Below are 22,303 nucleotides of genomic sequence, written 5' to 3'. Positions count from 1 at the left end.
GTACCTTCAACAGGCCATTTCCATCTCTAAAATCTATCAGCCTGGTAGCTTCTAGGGATGTGTGTGCTATGACCAGTGGATCCCATGATAATATGCACGCTCCTTTACCTCCTCTGCTGTAAAGTAGGTTCTGTGGTTTGATGTGATGTCACATGGGTGAATCAAATATTCCACAGTCCCCCAGATAGTGAGTGGCTTTGTCTGAGGCCTTGCAAGCAGGAAAGGCAAATACCAAGAGTATGGGTTGATTCAGTCATATGAATTACTTTTGCTTCCAGAACAAAAGGGTCCAGCATAGCCAACTTGCCACCAAGTGTCTGACTGGCCTCCTTATGGGATGGTAACCATACTAGGGACCCAGCATTGGAGACCCTGTTGCTGGACGGTTGGATGGTCAGGAGTTGCAGTAGCTAAATAAGTCTTGCGAAGGGGCAGCCTATGATACTGGGCATACACAGAGCTTCTATCTCTGTCACCGTGGCTCCTCCATTCATGCTTGTACTGCAGCCCTGGGTGACTAGACAAAAGCCGACTGGCATTAGCTGAGATTTTTGATAGTATAAGAGTGTAAGTATCAGGTAAGACAGTGTAAGTACAGAAAGCCTTCAGAGAGACCTGGACTATGGGGAAAAGTCTGACTTGTACACAATTAGAATCCTGGAATAAGGGAGGAAGCAAATGGGGAAGAAGCACTATTTGAAGAAACACTGGCTGAGAATTTCCCCATACTGAAGGGAGACATCATAGCACAGTCTCAGGCTAGAAGTGTTACAAACTCTAAATATGATTTAAAAACAAAAACCTCTACACCTAGGCAAATCACATAAAAAAATTAATGAAAACCAATGGCAAAAAAAAAATCTTAAAAGCAGCTGGAGGAAAAATAAAAAGAACGCATACGTGAATTTCAGAGAAACTCTGGAAACCAAAGACAATGGAATGCCATTTTATTTTAGGTGATGAAAGGAAAAAACAGCAACAATAATGAAAAACAAATGCCAGCCTAGAACCCTTATCCCAGTGGAAATTCCCTTCCTAATTGAAGGCAAAATAAAGGTATTTCAGACAAAAGCTGAGATAAGCCACTGGAATGCTATGATAAATGCCCGAAAGGAATTAACCAGGCGAAAGGAAAATGATCCCAGTGGAACACGGGATTTCAGGGAAGAGTGCACACTAGAGTAGGTAAATACGTGAGTAAGTATAAATAAACGTTGCTTAAAACAAGTGATAATATCCTTTAGAAGTTAAAACCTGTAGAAATAAAATATATGACAACCATGGAACAAAAGGCAAAGAGTAAATGGAATTAAACTGTTAGTATTTTCAATGCTTTCAAATGCTGAAATGTTAATTTCAGGAGTGCTCCAATAAGCCGAAGAAATTTTAATTAAGAGCAATAATTTCCAGACATTTCAGTATCAGGATAATGCTACAATTTTGTCGTCGTTTGTTTTTTTGGGGGGTAATTGTTTGTTTGTTTGTTTGTCTATTTATTTACTGGAGGGACTGGGGATTGAACCTAGAACCTCATGCATGCTAGGCACGGGCTCTACCACTGAGCTAGACCGTCCCCTTAGGACAATGCTACAATTTTAAAAATTATTGAGCAAACTAACATGTTCTATTTATGTGGGTTATATCTATTGATATTTATTGTATTTGAAGTTAAAATGGGAAATTTTTGAAATGTTTAATTTATTAAAAATAACTATTAACTACATATTTAAAATATTTTTAATAAAATGTCTTCAAAACAAAAGATCAGTACAAAGAGTGGTATTGATTTAAATATCTGCAAATCTCTTTACTGTCTGACCATATTAAGTTTGCCAGGGCTGCCATAACAAAGTGCCACAGACTAGGTGGCTTAAACAACAGAAATTTATTTACTTACAGTTCTGGAGGGCAGAAGTCCAAGATCAAGGCGTCTGCAAGGCTGATTTCTCCTGAGGCCTCTCCTTGGCTTGTTGGTAGCTACCCTCTTGCTGCCTCTTCACATGGTTGTCCCTTTGTAAGTGTGGTGACCCTCTGTGCATCCAAATTTCCTCTTCTCATAAGGACACCAGTCAGATTGTATTAGGATCCACACTAATAGCCCCATTGTAACTTACCACCTTGTTAGAGGCCCCTTCTCCAAATACAGTCATATTCCAGGGTACTGGGAGCTAGAGTTTCAACATATGGACTTGAGGGGGACACAATTCAGTTGATAACAATGGCTCAACTGAAGATAGCTGAATTCTGAGATCTTCTTTTGCATTAAATCTTTTGCAATATCACATGGCATGCAGCTTCTGAAAAACACCACTCTATACCCATGAGAAAAATGAGAGTGAAAAAGGCAAATAATGTCTTAAAATTATTATGAAAATAATTCTGAGAACCACTGCTCTAGAGTAACAACCAAAATAATATATGAACATAAAAAATTAAACTGAATGGAGCAGATAATGAGATAATGAAACATATCTGATTAACTGAAGGAAATGCAAGAAAGGAAAAAGAAAAGAAACAGGTAAAACACATAGACTTACACCCAAATATATTAGTAATTACATTAAATGAAAATGGATTACATTCATCAAATAAAATATAAAGATTGTTACATAGGTAAAAATAAGACCCCAAGTATATACTGCTTACAGGAGGCATACTTTAAATATAATGATACAGTTAAAAGTTAAAAAAATGATGAAAAGACATGTACCATGTATTTGTTTGCTTCTGCTGCATAACACATAATGTAAACAGTAGCTTAAAACAACAACTACTTTTTAGTTTAGAGTTCAGTAGATCAGAAGTCGAAGCACAGAATGGTTGGGTTCTCTGCTCAGGTCTTAAAGGCCAAAATCAAGGAGTCAACTGGGTTGAGTCTAATCTGAAGCTGAGGAAGAGGCCATTTCCAAGCTGAATCAACTTGTTAGTAAAATTCAGTTCCTTGAAGTTAAAGGGCTGAGGTTCCTGTTTCCTTGCTGGCTGTCAGTCACAAACTGCTCTCAGCTCCTAAGTGATGCCCACCTTCCTTGTCACATAGCTCCTCTACCTCCAAAGCCAGCGATGGAGAATGTCATCTCATGCCAACTCATGTTGACTCCCTCTCATATGCCAAATCTCTTTCACTAGGAAGAGCTCCATACTTCTTAAGGTCTCAACTGATTTGGTCTGGCCCTCTGAACGTAATTCCACTATTTTGAGTCCACTGATTTGGGAGCTTAATCATATTTGCAAAATTCCTTCACAAAAGCACCTAGTGTTTGATTGAATAACTGGGAACTGCATGTATACTAGGGGCTGGGAATCTAGGGACCAATTTAGAATTCTACCTATCACACCATGTAGACCCTAACCAAAAGAAAATTGTTTTGGCTATATTAATATCAGAAAAAACAGAATTTATGACAAAAAACATTACCAGAGATAGAGGATACTTGACATTGATAAAAGTGTCAACTCAACAAGAAGATATAACAACCCTAAATTTATATTCACTGAATAATCTACCTTCAAGATATGTAAAACAAATATTAATAAAAATAAAAGACTGATCCACAATTATCGTTGGAGATTTGAAGACACCATCCTTAGCAGCTTATAGCTTATTTAAGAACGTATATGAAAATGCCAAGGATCTAGAATTACAGCAACAATTTTGAAGAACAAAAGTAGAAGACATGTACCATCAGATGCCAAGATTCACTATAAATCCACTTTCACTACGAGTATTTGGTGTTCAATGGAACAATGGAATAGGATAGATAGTCTAGTAATAGACTCTCAAATAATCTGACCTTCTGATTTATCACAAGGGTACCACCGCAATCCAAGGGGGAGGGGAAAAGATGGTCTTTTTAATAAATGATGTTGGATAGATTGTATACCTGCATGGAAAATGTTAATTTTGACCTCTACCCCCGCCACCACATATAAAAACAAGTTTCAGATGGATTGTAGCTCCAAAGTGAAAAGTAAAAGAGCAGCTGTGCAGAAGTAAATGCAGGAAAATATCCTTATGACTGAGTTAGTAAAATACTTCTCAAACTGGGAACAGAAGAGCAGTAATCATAAAAGGAAAGATTGATGAGATACTCATCAAAGTTAAAGACTTCTATTCATCAGAAGACATCATTCAGAGAACTAAAAGGCAAGCTGCTGATGGGGAGATGATATTTGTAATAGAAATACCTAAAAAAATCTTGTATCCAGAATATATAAAGAATTCTACAAATAAACAGAAATGTATCAATTAAAAAATGGGCAAAGTCTTGAACAGGCATTTCTCAAAAGAGGATATTCAAAAAAGCCAATAAACACCTAAAAGGGGACTCAACATCATTAGAAAGCAAGGAAATGCAAATTAAACCTGTAATGAGGTACCACTGCACACTGGAACCAGGCTTTGGCACTCTACCAGTCCATGGAAACTGCTCTAGTAAAGGTGCCCCGTGTCATCCCCATCCCCTGACCCAGTGGACACTTTTCAGTTCTTACGTCATTTGAACCTGCTGACCATCCTGTCTTGAAATGCTTGGCTCTAATGCAGGGCTGGAAGACAGGGTTTAGGTGTGGTGAGAATTTGAAGGTTGAAAGGAGCAGTCAGTAGAGTTGGCATCGAGTCATGTAGACTGACAGTAGAGTTTTTTAAGGGTAGTATTTCAAGGTCAGATCCTCAAATTTTCCCATCAGAAAGTGGTACATTTTGTCCAAAAAAGATACCTCTCTTGGTAATAGTTAATAAATTTCACTATTAAAATTCAACCAGAAACAGTAATTTTAACCACACTATCAAATTATTCATTTAAAAATGGGAGACGGCTCACATAATTTATCCAATACCCACTTCCCAATATTAAATACTTATCCTAGCATTGTGGGAGGGGTATTTAATTTTCTTCCCTTCCATCTCCACTGAAGTGTAGCTCATCATACCTTGTCCTTTTCAGGTATCAGGCCGTCAGTCTGTTAGGGCCTTCTGGTATCAGGATCATAGCCTCTGGGTTCCCATTTTGACTCCAGACTTTTAGTGTTTCCAGAACTTCCAAGCCTGGGGAGTCCTTGGCTGCTTCTCGCTCTATACTCCATTATGCAATGTCCTGTGGGGCTGGACAGAGATCTTTTCATCATTGTGATCTTTCCTTTGGTGCCATGTTGAAAGTGGAACTTATCTCTGAGAACTACACATCTTCTGGTCAATAACCTGGACACAAATTCCAGATATTCTTGGATACATTTTTCATCTACCTGACATTTCTATTACCTCCTCCAAATGAAACTGAGAGGGTCAGGGTGGTAAGGTGCTGGATAACTTCTTTGGAATCTAGGTGGCATCAAAGCCAGTTCCCATGCTGTTAGATCCATGATCACTCCTGCCCTGCCAATGTATATCCAGAACCTACAGTAATTCCTGGAACATAACAGGTATCCATAAAAGTCTCACAAGGTTTTTCATGTTTATATAAATATGACACACTCACTGGAAAGAAAAAGTAAAAAACAGAAAAGCACAGAAAAGTAAAACAAACAAAAAACACTAGATTCTCCAACAAATCTAAAATAACTGCCATCAACTTTCTGGAAACCATCCCTTCATTCACGGTGATCAAAAGTTCACACAAATACATAGTTTTACAACATTCATACTGCACTTACATTTTCCTATTTTCCTAGCTTTCCCTCTGCCCCTTAGCTCACCACTTCTCCTTTTCTCCCTCCCTTCAAGGTACCCAGTATTTACAGCCTGGTGTATATTCTTCCATACTTGTTTCCATGCTCATTTAACTACATACACACATATATACATAGAGGATGTGGTCATTACTTTAACAAAAATGAAATTTTCTACATATACATGTATGTAATAAAGCAATTATGTATCAAAAATTGTGGAAATATCTTGAAGTCAACGTGTGCAGGTACAATTCATCTAAAAAATTACTCTCATGTTTCATGGTATGGCTCTATCAACTTATTCACCCACTCCCCTATTATTTGGCATTTACTTTGTCTCCAGTTGGGCTTGTCTCTATAAGCAGTACTTTAATAAACATCCTTATTTATGCATTTTTTTTGCATTGATGCTGTTATTTCTGTGGGGCAGACTCCAAAAAGTGAGACTGCTGTGTCAAAGGTTTTTAAAATTTTTATTAATAAATTTAAAATATATATTGCTGAATTGCTGATGGAAATATAAGTTAATATAACCATTTTGCAAGAGTACATGGTCTGCCAAACTCCACTAGCAAAAGATCTCTTAAATTTTTGCCAACTCCTTAAAGTGGAAGTAACATCTCACTGGTTGTTTTAATTTGCATTTTCCTGAGTACTATTTAGGTTCATAATAATTTCATAGGTTAATACATTTGAAGTTGCTCTTCTGTGAATAGCCATCCAGTCCAGATGGATTAAAAACTTCAATGTAAAAAAATAAAATTATCAAAATCTTAGAAGCAAGTTTAGGAGACTATGTATAACCCTTTTAACTAAAAGGGTAAATCAAGAATATAAAAAATAAAAGATGTAAATATTTTGCTATAAAAATTAAAGACAAAAATCTTTTACTATATAAAAAAGTATAAAGAAAAATACTAGGTTGAAAAAAATTTGTAACACACATGACAAAGGATTACTATTTCAAGCATATAAAGAGCACATCCAGATTTATAAGAAACATAGACAAACCAATAGGAAAACAGGCAAAAATATATATAGGCAATGCATTGAAGATAATTTGTTAAATGAATAAAATATGAAACTTGTATGAAGGCTTTCACGTGTATTTTACTTTTCTTTATTAAGAATTTTCTTATAACTTCTAAAATTTAAAATGACCAATTGCTTTTCCATATTCTTGTATCTCTTTAGTGTGTTATTTCCTGGCAAATTGCTCCTGAATGTTTCCCCAAATGCATAAAACAGTTTATAAGATTCTTGTGGAGTCCACCTCTGGATGACAATTTATTATTCTCTATATTAACTGAGTTTCTCGCTGATGTATTCTTTGATGTACAGTAAGGCTTGAGCTACTCCTAAAGGCTTTTGCACATTCATTACATTTATAAGGTTTTTCTCCTGTGTGCATCCTCAGATGTACAGTAAAGTCTGAATTAGTTCTAAAGGCTTTCCCACATTCTTCACACCTATAGGGCCTCTCCCCAGTATGAATCCTCTGATGCAGAGTTACCTGTGATAGAGTAATACAACCTTTTCCACATTCCTTACATGTGTAGGGTTTTTCTCCAGTATGTGTTCTCCAATGCACTGTAAGGTACGAACCCCTCCTGAAGGCTTTTCCACAGACATCACATTTATAGGGTTTCTCTCCACTATGGATTTTCTGATGTTCCGTGACATGTACCATCTGGCTAAATGCTTTGCCACAGTCATTACATTTAAATGGTTTCTCCCCAGTATATGTCCTTTGATGAGTATTAAAGCCTGAGTTACTTGTGAAAACCTTCCCACATTCATTACATTTATAGGGTTTTTCTCCAGTATGCCTTCTTTGGTGGACAGTAAGCTGTGATGTGTTAGTGAAAGCTTTCTCACACTCATTACATTTGTATGGTTTTTCTCCAGTATGGGTCCTCTGATGTACAATAAGGTATGACTTAGTCCTGAAGGATTTTCCACAATCATAGCAGTTGTAGGGTTTCACACCAGTATGAATTTTCTGATGCTCTTTGAGATTTACCATTTTGGTAAATGCCCTCTCACAGTCAGTACACTTATATGGTTTCTCCCCAGTATGAATCCTCTGATGTACAGTTAAGTGTGATTTTATTCTGAAAGATTCCCCACATTCATTACAGAGATAAGGTTTCTCTTCAGTATGAATTTGCTGATGTATAATTAGAGATGAAGAACGCATGAAGGCCTTTCCACATTCGTTACATTCATATGGTTTCTCTCCTGTATGCATTCTGTGGTATACAGTAAGACATGAATAATTAATGAATGCTTTCCCACATTCATTACATTTATAGGGTTTTTCTCCTGTGTGAATCCTCTGATGTTCTGTGAAATTTGCTATACGATTGAAAGCTTTCCCACATTCATTACATTCATAGGGTTTTTCCCCAATATGAGTTCTTATATGTACAATAAGGCTTGAATTACTTCTATAGGCTTTTCCACATTCATTACATCTAAAGGGTTTCTCTCCAGTATGAATTCTCTGATGAACATTAAAAATTGTGGTATTCTTGAAAGATTTCCCACACTCATTGCATTTATATGGTTTCTCCTCAGTATGGGTCTTCTGATGTACACTAAGATATGACTTATTCCTAAAAGCTTTCCCACAATCATTACATTTGTAGGGTTTCTCTCCATTGTGAGTTTCCTGATGTCGTGCAAGTTTTGATTTATCACTAAAAGCTTTCCCACACTCGCTACATTTACAGGGTTTCTCTCCAGTTTGAATTCTCTGGTGTTGATTAAGGTGGGCACACTGGCTAAAAGATTTTCCACAGACATTGCACTGATAAGGTTTCTCCTTAGTATGAATTCTCTGATGTACCATAAGTGATGAAGAGGCAATGAAGGCCTTTCCACATTCATTACATTTATAGGGTTTTTCTCCAGTGTGGATTTTTTTATGTTGACTAAGATATGAAGGCTGGCTGAACATTTTCCCACATTCACTACATTCATAAGGTTTTTCTTTAGTGTGAGTTCTCTGATGTTGAATGAGTAATGACCTGTAACGGAAGGCCTTTTCACATGTACTACACGTGTAGGGTTTTGCTTTATTACTGGTCTTTTCCCCTAAAGTGAGTTCTGAAGCAGGGCTTACAACTTTGCTGCCTTCTGTATCCTTGAAAATTTTCACCCCCAAATGGGTATCTGTAATCAAATCTAAATTACTCATAAATTTTTCCTCACTTATTTGGTATTTGCTGTGGGGTTCTTCTGTGACACCTCCTGGTTCTGGAAAGAGAACAGATTCAAATCTAAAGCCTTTCTGAATAGTGGGAATTTTCTTGTGCGTAATTATTCTTTGACTCAAATGACTCTCCTGACTATTTTGCAATCTCAATACCCTGTCGTTCCATTTCCATAATCCTCCAATTCTGGTGTCGCATAGACCATTCTCTGTCAGTTTCTCTCCTATGGTCTCCAGTGGTAAGTGTTCTTCGGACACATCCTCTGTTGGAATAGCATTCTTGGTTATAGGTTTGGTCTCCAACTCTAGGAGGGAAAAAAAAAATTCAAATGACTTCTATTTCCTAAGTTGAGGAGACCTCACTAAATAGGATAACAAAAGGGAAGCCTGAGTTGATAATACAGGTTTTTAACTGCTTGCAAATTGGCTTTGTTTTCTAGGAAGAAGGAGGCAGGGTTAAGGAAGTCTGGTTGAGCAAAGAACCAGAGTAGTAAATTCAAGGAGTTTTTTTCCTATTAAAAAATTTCATTTGTGGTAATTCTTCTACCATCTAAATATTTTTCCCCTTTCTCAAATATTTCTCCCTTTTCTCATTCTTTTAGAGTCAACTTCTTTAGAGAGCATTCTTCATAAGTTGCGATTACTTCCTTGCTTCCCATTTACTCCACAAACCAAACATTCATCCCCAACGATACTTCCTATTTGTTCTCATTCTTTGTTCACTAGCTTTTCTGTGAGCGCTTTCTCAAATGTCCCTGCCAGAGTAGTTTTTTTCAAGTCTTTGTATATACTTTTTTATAGAACATTTATAGAATAAGACACTTTGATTTTTAATAAATAGGTTGAATAAGCTAGCCAGAATTAACATACTTGTGAATATTACAAATAGTGATTATGTTTATCAAGGGTAGTTTTGCAACCCCTTAATGGATCTTAAGAACATTTCTGACAGTTTGAAAATTTTCTTAAAAATTATACTGTGGGATGGTGGTCTTACAACTTGTTTATACATGCAACTTAATATTTTACTTTTTTTATGTTTTTAATGAATAATACATTTTATTTTGATATTGATAGAATTCAAACCTACGGAAAATTTACAGAAGTAGTACAATAAACGCTTAGATACTGTTCACCTTAATGGGCACTATATGGCCTTTTGTGTCTGGCTTATTTTATTTTTTATTTTTATTTTTTTACATTTTTTATTGATTCATAATCATTTTACAGTGTTGTGTCAAATTCCAGTGTTCAGCACAATTTTTCAGTCATTCATGGACATATACACACTCATTGTCACATTTTTTCTCTGTGATTTATCATAACATTTTGTGTATATTTCCCTGTGCTATACAGTGTAATCTTGTTTATCTATTCTACAATTTTGAAATCCCAGTCTATCCCTTCCCACCCTCTACCCCCCCATTAATATTTTACTTTTAAAAACACTTTTAAACTTCTTATAAATTTCTAATTTATTTCCAGGTAATTATATCTAAATGTTTAAAAACAAACTGAATCAAAATCTTCTGTGGGTAGTAAAATGGTTTTATGACTTTAAAATTCAAGGTAAGTAAAACTTTCAATGGACTCATAGGGCTAGACAAATATCTGAATTCAGGGCCACCAAAGAAGACAACTCTAGAATCCAAGGACTAAAATCCAGCTCATTTAAATGTCTATTTGAATGAAGGTGACAGGATTGTTAAAGCCCCTGTGTGCACAGCCCACCAAAGTTAATCCTCTGTGGAAAAAGATAATACAATCCAGAGCCTCAAAATATTGTTATAGGTTTTCATAGCAATGTCTGGCAATGAAAAATTATAGACAAAAGTCAAATGGGAAAAAAATTAAGAGAAAAAATGGATAACAGAAACAGGTCTAAACGAGATCCAAATAATTGAGGTTTCAGACATAAACCTTTAAAATAATCATAATTAGTATATTCAAGAAAGTAAGACAAGATTAACAATTTCACCAAATAACTGCAAAGTATAAAATAAGAATCAAATAGTAATTCTAGAACTGGGAAATAAATTACAAACTCTAAGGACAGGCTAAAAGCACAGCAGATATGGCACATGAGTGTATGTCTGCAAAAAGGAAAATAAGTCAATAGAAAATATCCACACTGAAGCAGAGAATGATGAAAAACTTGAAAACATTGCTTTAAAAAACATAAGAGCTATACAGGATAGGGAGAAAAGGTCTATCACAGATGTAAGAAGAGTCCTAGCAGCCTGGAAAGAGAAGTGAGGGAAAATGGAACAAAAACAAATTAAAAGAAATAATGCCCAAGAATTTTCCAAAACAAATAAAAAATATTAAGCCACAGATTTTAGAAGCCAAATGAATCCCAAGCAAGAGAAATACAAAGGAAATTATACTAAGGTACACAGTAGTAAAACTGTTGAAAAGTAAAATCTTAAAAGCAGCCAGAGGGAAAAAAATGACAGATTTCCTTCAAAGAATGAGAATTACATCAGAGGTTGCAAACTACAGCCAAATCTGGCTCACTACATGCTTCTGTATGTCCAGCAAGAGAAGAATGGTTTTTACATTTTAAATGGCTGAAAATCCATTAAAAGAAAATACATTGTGACACATTAAAATTGTATGAAATTCAAGTTGCAGTGACCAAAATTGAAGTTTTGGTGGAACACAGCCACACTCTGGTTAACATGTTAAAGGGGTGTTTTTGTTCTATATTGGCAGAGTGGAGCAGTTGCAGCAGAAACATTACAACTCTCAGCCTAAAATATCTACTCTCTTGCCTTTTACAGAAAAAGTTGCTGACTCCTGAATTAGATGGTTGACTTCTCAACGGATTCTATGCAAAACAGAAAGCAATGAAATGATACCTTCCAAATGCTGAAAAACAGTAACTGTCAACCTAGAATTCTAGAATTCTAAACTTACCAAAATATTCTTCAAAAATGAAGGTTAAACACATTTTTAGGAAAAAGAAAAATGGAGAGACTATGACACCAGAATATCTGAATAAAAGAAAAATATTAAAGGGCATTCTTTATGTAGAAGAAAATTAATCCCAGGAAGAAGTTCAGAAATGAAGAAAAATGAAGAGAAAGAGAAGGTAAACTATCTAAATGAATCCAGACTGCATACAACATTAATAATAATGTCTTATGAAATTTCACATATATAGAAATAAAACACAGAACTCCAATAATATATAATTGAGGTCAAAATGAATAAGCTGTTCTAAGTTCTTGGCATCATTTGGGAAGAGGGAAAATTTATCTTACACTGTTGAATCAAGGATGAACGCTTTAAGGGGGAGGGTATAGCTCAAGTGGTAGAGCGCATGCTTAGCATGCATAAGGTCCTGGGTTCAATCCCCAGTACCTTCATCAAAAAACTAACTAACTAACTAAATAAAACTAATTACCTTTGCTCTCCCCTGCAAAAAAATAAATAAATAAATAAAGGAAGAATGTTTTAACCTCAAAGTTAACTACTAAATAAATAACTTTAAAATTTATAATTACTAAGTGATTAGGGGGGAAATAAAAAAATGAAAGATGATAAATTTAACAGAGGGCATAAATGGGGAGAAAAAGAATACAGAACAGGCAAGATACCTTCACAGAGGGTAGATTTAAACATTATGTAATTGTATTATGTACAAATGGACTAAAAACTCCAGAAGATACAGACTGTCAGGTTAGTTAAAACAAAAATCTACCAAAATGCTAATCATAAGAGAAACAAAATACAAAGATATATGAAAGATGACAGTGAGCAGATGAAAAAAAAAAGTATGATATTACTAATAACCAAAAGAATGATGCTATAGTAATATTAATATCAGGCAAAATAGACTTTAAAGCAAAAACAGAGATAAAAAAGATACTTCATAATGATAAAAGGTCCAATTTACCAGAAAGATGTAACAATTCTAACTTTGTATTTACCTAAAAACACAGCTTCAAAACACATAAATAAAAAACTAAAGGAACTAAAATAAGACACAGATAGATCTACAGACATAGTGGGAACTTCAAAAAATATTTCTTACTAACTGTTAGAATAAGCTGACAATCAGCAAGTAGATAGATTTTAGGAACATAATTAAGAGCTGACATATCTAGAATAGCAATCAAAACCTATAGACTACACATTTTTCCAAGTGTACACAAAGTGTTTACAAAAATTGGCCAGGTGGCAAAGCAAATTCCAAGAAGCCTGCAAAGACTTAAATTATATAGAACATGTTCTCTGACCACAGTAGAACTTAAAGCAACAAGACTACCAGAAAATTCCCATATGGTACAACATTAAGGAAAAAAACCTCTAAATAACCCGGGGGCCAAACACATCACAATGGAAATGATCAAATACTTTAAACCCAATAATTATGAAGGTGCTACATAAAAAAACATGACATTGCCTCGATAGCCTTCAACACATTAGAAAAAATGGCTAAAAGTTAATGATACAACTATTTAACAAGTTAGAAAAGTCATCAAATTAAACCTTAGGAAAGTAAAAATAATGAAATAAGAGAAGGTAATGAAACAGAAATCAAACATACAGTAGAAAGGATTAAAAATTATTTTTTAAAAGCCAAATAAGATTGACAAACTCCAGCAAGATAGATTAAGATAAAAGAGAAGACTCAAAAAATTTAATATCAGGAATGAAAAGGGAGACATCACTTCAGATCCACATAGGCATTTAAAAGCTAAACAGAGGATAGCACGCCCCCAATTTTAAATTGTTTATTAGATGGATCAATTCCAAGACAAACACAACTTACTCAAGTGAAACAAAAAGTGGAAAATACGGATAGTCCTGTAACTACAAAAGAATAGAGCCATAATTAAACACCTTCCTCAATAAAAGTTTCAGGTCAACATGGCTTCCCTGGTGAAGTCCATACAATTTGTAACTTTCCATCTCACAACTCGTTCTTGTCCTCACTGTAAGTTGATGGCCTTGCTTCATATTTTACTGAGAATATACACATCATTGTGAAAGAATGCCTTGAACTTCCCATCACCAGTTGACCATATCTGCTCCCATTTTCTCCATCTTGCCTAGTGTTACAGCAGAGGAGGTGGCCCCCCTGCCTATCCAGGGTAAATCCTCCTTTTCCATTCTAGATTTTATCCCTTTTAACCTTCTCAGACACTTCAGTTCTTCAGTCTTTAGTTCTTTGTCTTGCAAGATCAATTTCTCCCTCTTCAGTGGGGCATCATTCTTCTTAGCATTAAAGCATGCCAGAAAAGCTCCCATCTCAAAAATAAGTTTTTTTTTTATTCCTTTCTTTCGTCCAGCCACTTCCCCATTTCTCTTTCCCTCTGCATATGGAGTGGGGGCTTTCTCTAAAGAGTCATCTCAACTATCTCCAATGTCTACTTTTCATTCACTCTCTAAAAAACTGTAACATTTGAGATATAGAAAGAATATATGTAACACATATGCAACTCATGGATGGCAACATAATAGTATGAATATGCAAATATTCTAGAATCCATTCATTCCTTTCCATTTCCACCAACACCCTAATCAAAGTTATTACCCTCTTTTGTCTAGAATATTTTAACAACTTCTTCACTGATTATCTGCTTTATGCCGTTAAGTTCAATTTTCATACACAGGGTTATATCCTAAAAATCCTTGACTAAAACCTTTCAGTGCCTTTGCACTCACTTTGTTTAAAATCCACACTCCTTACTTTGGTCTATGGAGCCCTGAACAGGAGACAGTCTCCTGCCTGACTCTTTCTGATTTTATACCAGTCTCCCTCTCCCTGTACTTCAGTCATGCAGCCTCCTTTGATTTCTAGAACATACTGCATTCCTTTCTGTTGGCATGCTCCTCTTCTCCTCTTCCCTTGGCTGGCTTCTTCTGATCCTTCAAGCTTCACCTTAAATGTCACCTCCTCAGAAGCCTTCCCCAATCACACTATCTGAAGGAGACATCCTCATCCCCAACCCAGTTCCTCTTTCATATCCTCATAGCTAAGTTATTACAACCATTACTTAGCTTGTTTTTGTTTATTTACTTGTTAATTACCTATTTCTCAAAACTTAATCTTCATGAGGGCAGGAACCTGGTCCACCTTACTCACTACTGTAGACATAGTACCTAACCCAGTTCACAGTATACAGATAAATATTAAATATTGATTATTTAATATTAATAAATATCGATTAAACACATAAATACTGTGTTTTTATTGTCAAGAGATATACTGTTTGTGTTCTCAGGTAGTTAAAACTCTAGGGGAGAGGAGGAGAGTCCCCTGAAGTTGCAGGTGAAGAAAGCTAAACAATCAGTCAAAAGGTTTAGCTTAGAAGAAATCAGTGGTGATCCTTCAGAATGCACTTTCAGGAGAATTGATGAAGGGAGAGATACCAGATAATGGTTAAACAAATGAGAAAAACGTGAAGTTAACTGGAGAGGATACAACTCAAAGGGGTATTTTATACATGTTTGAATGACGAAGGAATGAAGGAACAATTATGAAAATCATGTTCCCAAGAAAGTAAAGTAGGATGGGATGGGAACTAAAAGTAGAGGACAGAGAGGGGGAGAGGGAAAAGGAGAGGGAAACAGGGAGGCAGGGAGAGAGGAAGAGAGGGGGAGAATCTTCTCCTCTGAGATAGCTTTAAGCAAAGACACCCTCCAAAATATTTCAGATGTTCTACTCCAACCAAGACCTATTAGCTTCAAATAAATACCATCCTTCTCATTCTTATTAACTCACCTGGGTAGGGGATTCTTGAAATTTCTCTCACTATCACCCATGGTCCTTTTCCATCTTCCAAATGAGATATCATGTCTGGTTTGGAAACTGCAAGCCCTGTTCAGAGAAAAAGGAATAGGATTTGACTGTGCCTATCAGCAAGAGCTAGTGTCAGATTCAGTCTCAGCTCTGGCTCTTCTGTGCAGAGGTGCCCCTGTAAGAAGTTCTAGAAGTGCACTGTCCAATACAGCTGCCAACAGCTACATGCGGCCATTTAACTTTAAATTTAGATTAGCTAAAATTATATACAATTTAAAATTCAGTTTTTCAGTTGGATTAGTCAGATTTCAAGTTCTCAACAGCCACAGTGTGGTGGCTGCCATACTGGACACACAGACACAGAACATTCCCACACCAGAACATTCCATCATACAGCAGCGTTACAGTATATACCTTACACAAAGGTAGCTCAAGGAAGCTCAACACTATGATCCAACGCTTGCTGGGTAACAGATCATGGGAATAATCTCAGTTTAGAAAGAAAATAAACATTTGTTCCTTTCTTTTTAAAATTTTTTTATTGACGTATAGTCAGTTTATAATACCGGGTTAATTTCTGGTGTACAGCATAGTGATTTAATTATACATATATATTCCTTTTCATATTCTTTTTCATGATAGGCTATTATAAGTTATTGAATATAGTTTCCTGTGCTATACAGTATGGCCTTGTTTTTACATGGTTTCATGAAAATTTTCCTTGTAGTTTCAATTGTACAAGATCTTCTGCCAAAGTTCGGTAGGTATTCTGTGAGAATTGCTCCGCATGTGGGTATGATTTGATGTACTCATGGGAGAGGCTGAGCTCCGTGTCCTTCTACTCTGCCGTCCCAAAGCCCCTCCTGTTCCTTTCTTTCTAGAGGCAGTGATAATTCTCATTTATAGAAGTGACTGAAAAAACTTCAGTCTTAAATCTCACGGACTGCCAACAATCTCCAAGATTCCAATGAAATATGTATTTCTTACTCTATAATGGGTGGACTATTTCGTTAAGAGCCAGGAATAGCATGACTGCCAACAATATGCCCCTAAAATTATGAAATTTTAATGCCTAGATTCTCACCCTAAATTCAGTTAAGTACTTTAAAGGGTCTATATTTTCAGTACACCTGGTCCAATGGGCAGACACATAAACACAGAAGTTATCCTTACCCAAGGAAACAAGATTCCTATAATTCTCTAGCATCACATCCCTGTGCAAGTTCCTCTGTGTTGGATCCATCAACCGCCACTCTTCCAACGTGAAGTCTATAGCCACATCTTTAAATGTCACTAATTCCTAAAACAAATACAGAGATCACCCACGGAGTGTACAATTAGATGTGATAGGCAGAGTAACACATACAAAACTGGGGAAGAAAATTAGAAAACTAGCAGTTTCCACCCAAATCATCTCTTCTCCCTCAAAATCCTGCCTTACCTATAATATCAGCTCTTTTTCAGTCCTATTCTATAAGATATAACTTAATAAAAGACATAGTCTATCATGCAGATTGTAGACAGAGGAACTATTTTGAGTGTATTTAAAACACAGAAATTTTTCTGTATATCCCTTATGAGATATATTGTGAGGGGAAAAAGAACTGCAAAAAATAAAAATAACATATTTTCAGTAAATGATCATATTGTTGGTGGCAGTGATGGAAATGCTATTTTATAACTATGGTGTGTGTAGTGTTGGACAAAGCAAATTAGTATCCTGACATCACTGAGAGCTAGTAAATCTGACATGGAAGAAAGAAAATATAAATGTATTATCAATGAGACTATGCACAAACTCCATAGATCCAAAACTGAATTGGAAGTATCGGTATAAACTTATGAAGTATTTTATTTTTAAGGAAAACACCCCACATACACCAAGCTTCATCTACTGATGAGGCCCAGAAACAATAACCAAAAAGGCAGCATTATACTGTCTGGACTGCGGCCCCTACATATTACTTTACACTACAAGAAACCAAGGCCGGGAACTTTCTGTTATACTAAAAGGCAAGGAAACTGTCAAAGATTACTAGAATCACACCTAAGACACGGGAGACAACTTGAAGAGGCTTCCATTGGCCATTGATGGGAAAATTTAAACACCAATAAGAATAATAATCGTAATGAATTTCAAAAATATCTAGTACATTTAAAGTTATGATTTCATTATAAAACCTTAAGGATACTCATTGATCATCTTTGGAGGATGCCTGGAAACTGGTAAATAAAGAGAAAGAATCAACCCTTTGCCCTTCTTTTCCTATGCAATATATATATATAGCTTGTTCAGTAATAAAATGTACTCAGGAAGTTGACGAGGGGAGGTTTCTCTTCATGGAAGTACTCCAGCTAATACACGAAGAAGGAACGAAAGAATTAGAACATTGCCATTTACAACCTCTAATGAATTAAAGGATTGTCAGTGGGTGCTGACACACCAAAAAGGCCTTAACTGGGCTTTATGTAGCTTCTGGTGGAAGATACCAGAAATATGAAATACCAATGGCAAAAACATTCAAAAAAATCAAAATCTGAATCTGATCAAGCCTCTAGATTTAACTAACAATATAAAGGGAATACAGGGGAAGGAATAGCATCTTAAAAAAAACTCCACAGGGATGAAATCAGTAAAATCTATACTGTGTAAAATTCAATTAACATTAAGAATTAGGAGCAGTAAAAGAGGTGCTTTCTCTTTACTCCCCTTAGACACAAGGCTAAGGATTACCTTTACCAGTTCTGGTTCTTCTGTCTGAAGGTGAAGATCTTCATCTGGCTGGGAAACTTCAGGACTCTGAGGGGATACAGGACGAAATCACTCAGTAACAGGTTGCCTGCTACCTACAGCAGAGCCTCAACAAGCACCATCAGCCCACTGTGGACGTGGTATATGAGATAACCTCTTTCACTGTTTTATTTAGGGATGAAATTAAGGTCCCATAGCAACATCCAATCATAATCTTCTTTCACCTTGTTTGAGACAATAACAAACATACACAAGGCTGAGATACAACTCCATAATTTCTAAAGGAGACTTTTAACAAAGAACCTACCAAAATAAAACTAAACTTACAATAAGGGGTCTCAGATGCTACATAATTCTCCTTTTTCATAAGAGGATGAAATCTGTTTCTTGGAAATTACCTATCTTGCTCAAGAATAATATTCAAAACCTACTAAAACTATCTGTTTCTATAGTTGGAAAATCATTACAGTGTCTAGGGGTGGAAGCATGTTTTAATGTTCATTCAAGAAATATGCCAGGGACCTCTCACAATATTGTTTTCTTCAAAACCTTACACACTATATGCCTACAAGGGCTTGATTTTATAAATGAAGGGAAATTTTAGTATACCTTTCAGTAGTACTTATTGATTTTAGGTTTTGTGCCATTTTAAAAAGTTATGGGTAATAGAACTATTTACTTAAATTTCACTGAGAAATATGTCATCTTAGTTCTCCCCTCTCAAGTTCTTATCGTAAATAATACATATATTCAGCTTCCAGAAAATTTAAGATGATGTGAATCTCAAACTCTGATAATTAGAGATGGGTTTGATCAGGGCCTGTATTACACAAATACTTAGATCTTTTCAAGGGTGTGTCTTAAGGACCATACACCTGTTATGCATTCTTGCTACAAAGACTAAAGGATCACTACTCTAGGTTATTATGGGTCATTACCATAACAAATTCTATGTTGGTACACCTTTCTTCTGCATCTCCTATTTCAAAAAGTCACTGCTAAAACACAGCTTTAATCACATTAATACCCACCTCAAACACACCCAATCACACACACTTACATACACACACTTAAATATTTTCAGGGAAACATTAAAAGATTCAGCTTAAATCTCCAACAACCAGTCCTACCATTCACAAATTTCGATCTTGAATCACTAACTCACTCACTGTTCTCTGCCTCAGAGCCTTGCCTTCTCACCTGAAGTATCCTCACAAATAATTTAGGACAATTTAAATCCCACTGGTAATCAGGTACCAGCTTAAATCTAACCATCCTCACGAGCTTTCCATGACCAATGTAGCCCATGCTAATAACCCATTTCTTTCCTTACATAGCCCTCATCAACTTTATCATACTGCTCAGCAACTATCATTCACCTAAATAAATTATGTAACTATTTCTTTCGTATGCCTTACCTCAATGAGACTGTAAGCTCCCTACAGCCAAGCACTGTGTCTTAAACATCTTCTTTCTCTCCATGTCATCTATTAAGCTTGATCACTTCTTAATGGGTAGAAAAGAGGAGAACACTAAGAGTGGGCACAAGGGGAATGGTCCCTATGAATTAAGTGGGTGTGTGTGTGTACATGTATTTTTTTTCAATTTCCTAAAAAAAATTTTCCAATTGGAAAATACTGCATTCTACTACCCCATATCTAACTGAAATTTCCTAGGAACAATAAAAATTTAACATCATAAGTAAATTTCCCAGACTGCCTATCATATCTAAAGATAGCCTAGATATTTTTTGCAAGGCCATGCATCTTGGTATTTAGTTCAATATGCATAGTGGATCTTCCTATAGATTACAAGCTTTACTATGATGAACTCAACTTTCATGAATCAAACAATTTGATTCAGTTACCCAAAGGGATGTGGGTGAGGTAGAGAAGTCACATGACTTAAGGAAAAGTAGACATGCTCTCAAATCAGGACAATAGGTCAGAACCAGAGGAAACCCTAACTTACCAGAGGTCCAACTGAAAAAACCACAGCAGCCATAATCTCTTCCTTGGGGCTCCCCTCTCTGGAAAGAGTGGAGTCCTGCAAAGACATATCTAAGAAAGAGAAATAAGCCATGAAAACCAATCCTGCCTTGAAAATCTCAGACTCAAAGTTTGCAAGGCTGGTTCAACATCTGCAAATCAATAAATGTGACACACCACATTAACAAACTGAAGGATAAGAATTATATGATCCTCTAAATAGAGGCAGAAAAAAAGCATCTGATAAAATTCAACACCCATTTATGATAAAAACTCTCAACAAAGTAGGTATGGAGAAAATATACCTCAAGATAATAAAGGCCACATATGACAAGCCTGCACAGTACTGGAAGTTCTAGACAGAGCAATTAGGCAAGAAAAAGATACAGAAGGCATCCATATCAGAAAGAAAGAAGTAAAACTTTCACTGCAGATGATATAATTTTATATATAGAAGCCCCTAAAAGACCCTTCCAAAAACTGTAAGAATTAGTAAACAAATTCAGTAAAGTTGCAGGATATAAAATCAATATACAAAAGTCTATGTGTTTCTATACACTAATAATGAACTATCACAAAGAGAAATTAAGAAATCAATATTTACAACTGTTTAAAAAAAGGATTAAATACCTAGGAATAAATTTAACCAAGGAAATGATAGACCTATACATTGAAAACTTTGAGCAAATGGAAAGATTTTCTGTGCTCACAGATTGGAAGAATTAATGTTGTTAAAATGTCCATATGACCCAAAGCGATCTACAGATTCAATGCAATATCCATCAAAATCCCTAAGGCATTTTTCACAGAAGTAGAACAAATAATCCTAAAATTTGTATAGAACCAGCAAAAAAAATCCCAAATTGTCAATGCAATCTTGGGAAAGAAGAACAAGGCTGGAGGCATCATGCTCCCTGATTTCAAACTATATTTCAAAGCTATAGTAATCAAAACAGTATGGTATTGGGAAAAGAAGATACAGATCAATGCACTAGAGTACAGAAATAAACCCACACATATATAGGCAAGTAATTTATAGCAAAGGAGCCAAGAATATACAACAGAGAAAAAACCCAATCTATTAAAAACATAGTGTTGGGAAAACTGGACAGCCACCTGCAAAAAATGAAACTGAACCAGTAACCTACATCATATACAAAAATTAACTCAAAACTGATTAAAAGATTTGAATGTAAGACCTGAAATCATAAGACTCCTAGAAGAAAAAATAGACATTGGTCTTGATGATGACTTCTTGGACATCAAAAGTAAAGACAACAAAAGCCCAAACAAGTGGGACTACATCAAACTTAAATGTTTCTGCACAGCAAAGTCAACAAAGAAAAGGCAACCTATGGAATGGGAGAAAATATTTGCAAATTACATACCTGATAAGGGGTTAATAGCCAAAATATATAAAGAACTCACACACATCTCAACAGCAAAAAACAAACAAAAAAACCCGATGTAAAACATGGGCAGAGATGAACAGACATTTTTCCAAGGAAAACATACAGCTGGCCAACAGCTACACGAACAGGTGCTCAACAACACTATCACCAAAAAATGCAAATCAGAACCACTTTGAGATCTCAACTCACACTTGTAAGAACGACTATTATCAAAAAGACAAGAAATAACAACTGTTGGCAAAAATGTGGAGACAAGGGAACATTTTTGCACCACTGGTGGAAATGTAAACTGCTGCAGCCACTACGGAAAACAGTATGGAGCTCCTCAAAAAATTAAAAATACAACTGTCATATGATTCTGCTATTCCACTTCTGGCTATTTATCTGAAGGAAAAGGAAACACTAACTTGAAAAGACAACTGCACCCCCACGTTCACTGCAGCATTATTTACAGCAGCCAAGACATGGAAACAACTTCTGTGTCCACGGATGCATGAATGCATGAATGCATAA

General features: G+C 35.7%; 1 protein-coding gene across 1 annotated transcript in view; it reads right to left on the bottom strand.

The window, feature by feature from the left end:
- Positions 1-930: 930 nt before the first annotated feature.
- The window catches only part of LOC140692703 (uncharacterized), a 43,422-nt gene continuing 22,049 nt past the window's right edge, over positions 931-22,303 (bottom strand). Inside the window, exons 7-11 of the mRNA XM_072957027.1 lie at positions 20,362-20,450; positions 18,373-18,438; positions 16,812-16,938; positions 15,621-15,716; positions 931-9,189 (exon numbers count right to left, since the gene is read on the bottom strand). Coding sequence (XP_072813128.1) covers positions 6,965-9,189; positions 15,621-15,716; positions 16,812-16,938; positions 18,373-18,438; positions 20,362-20,450 — 2,603 coding nt within the window. The 3' untranslated portion in view covers positions 931-6,964. The remainder of the gene's footprint in view (positions 9,190-15,620; positions 15,717-16,811; positions 16,939-18,372; positions 18,439-20,361; positions 20,451-22,303) is intronic.

This window comes from Vicugna pacos, unplaced genomic scaffold (genome assembly GCF_048564905.1).
Source record: "Vicugna pacos unplaced genomic scaffold, VicPac4 scaffold_15, whole genome shotgun sequence".
NCBI lineage: Eukaryota > Metazoa > Chordata > Mammalia > Artiodactyla > Camelidae > Vicugna > Vicugna pacos.
This window is presented reverse-complemented; position numbering and strand designations above follow the sequence as displayed.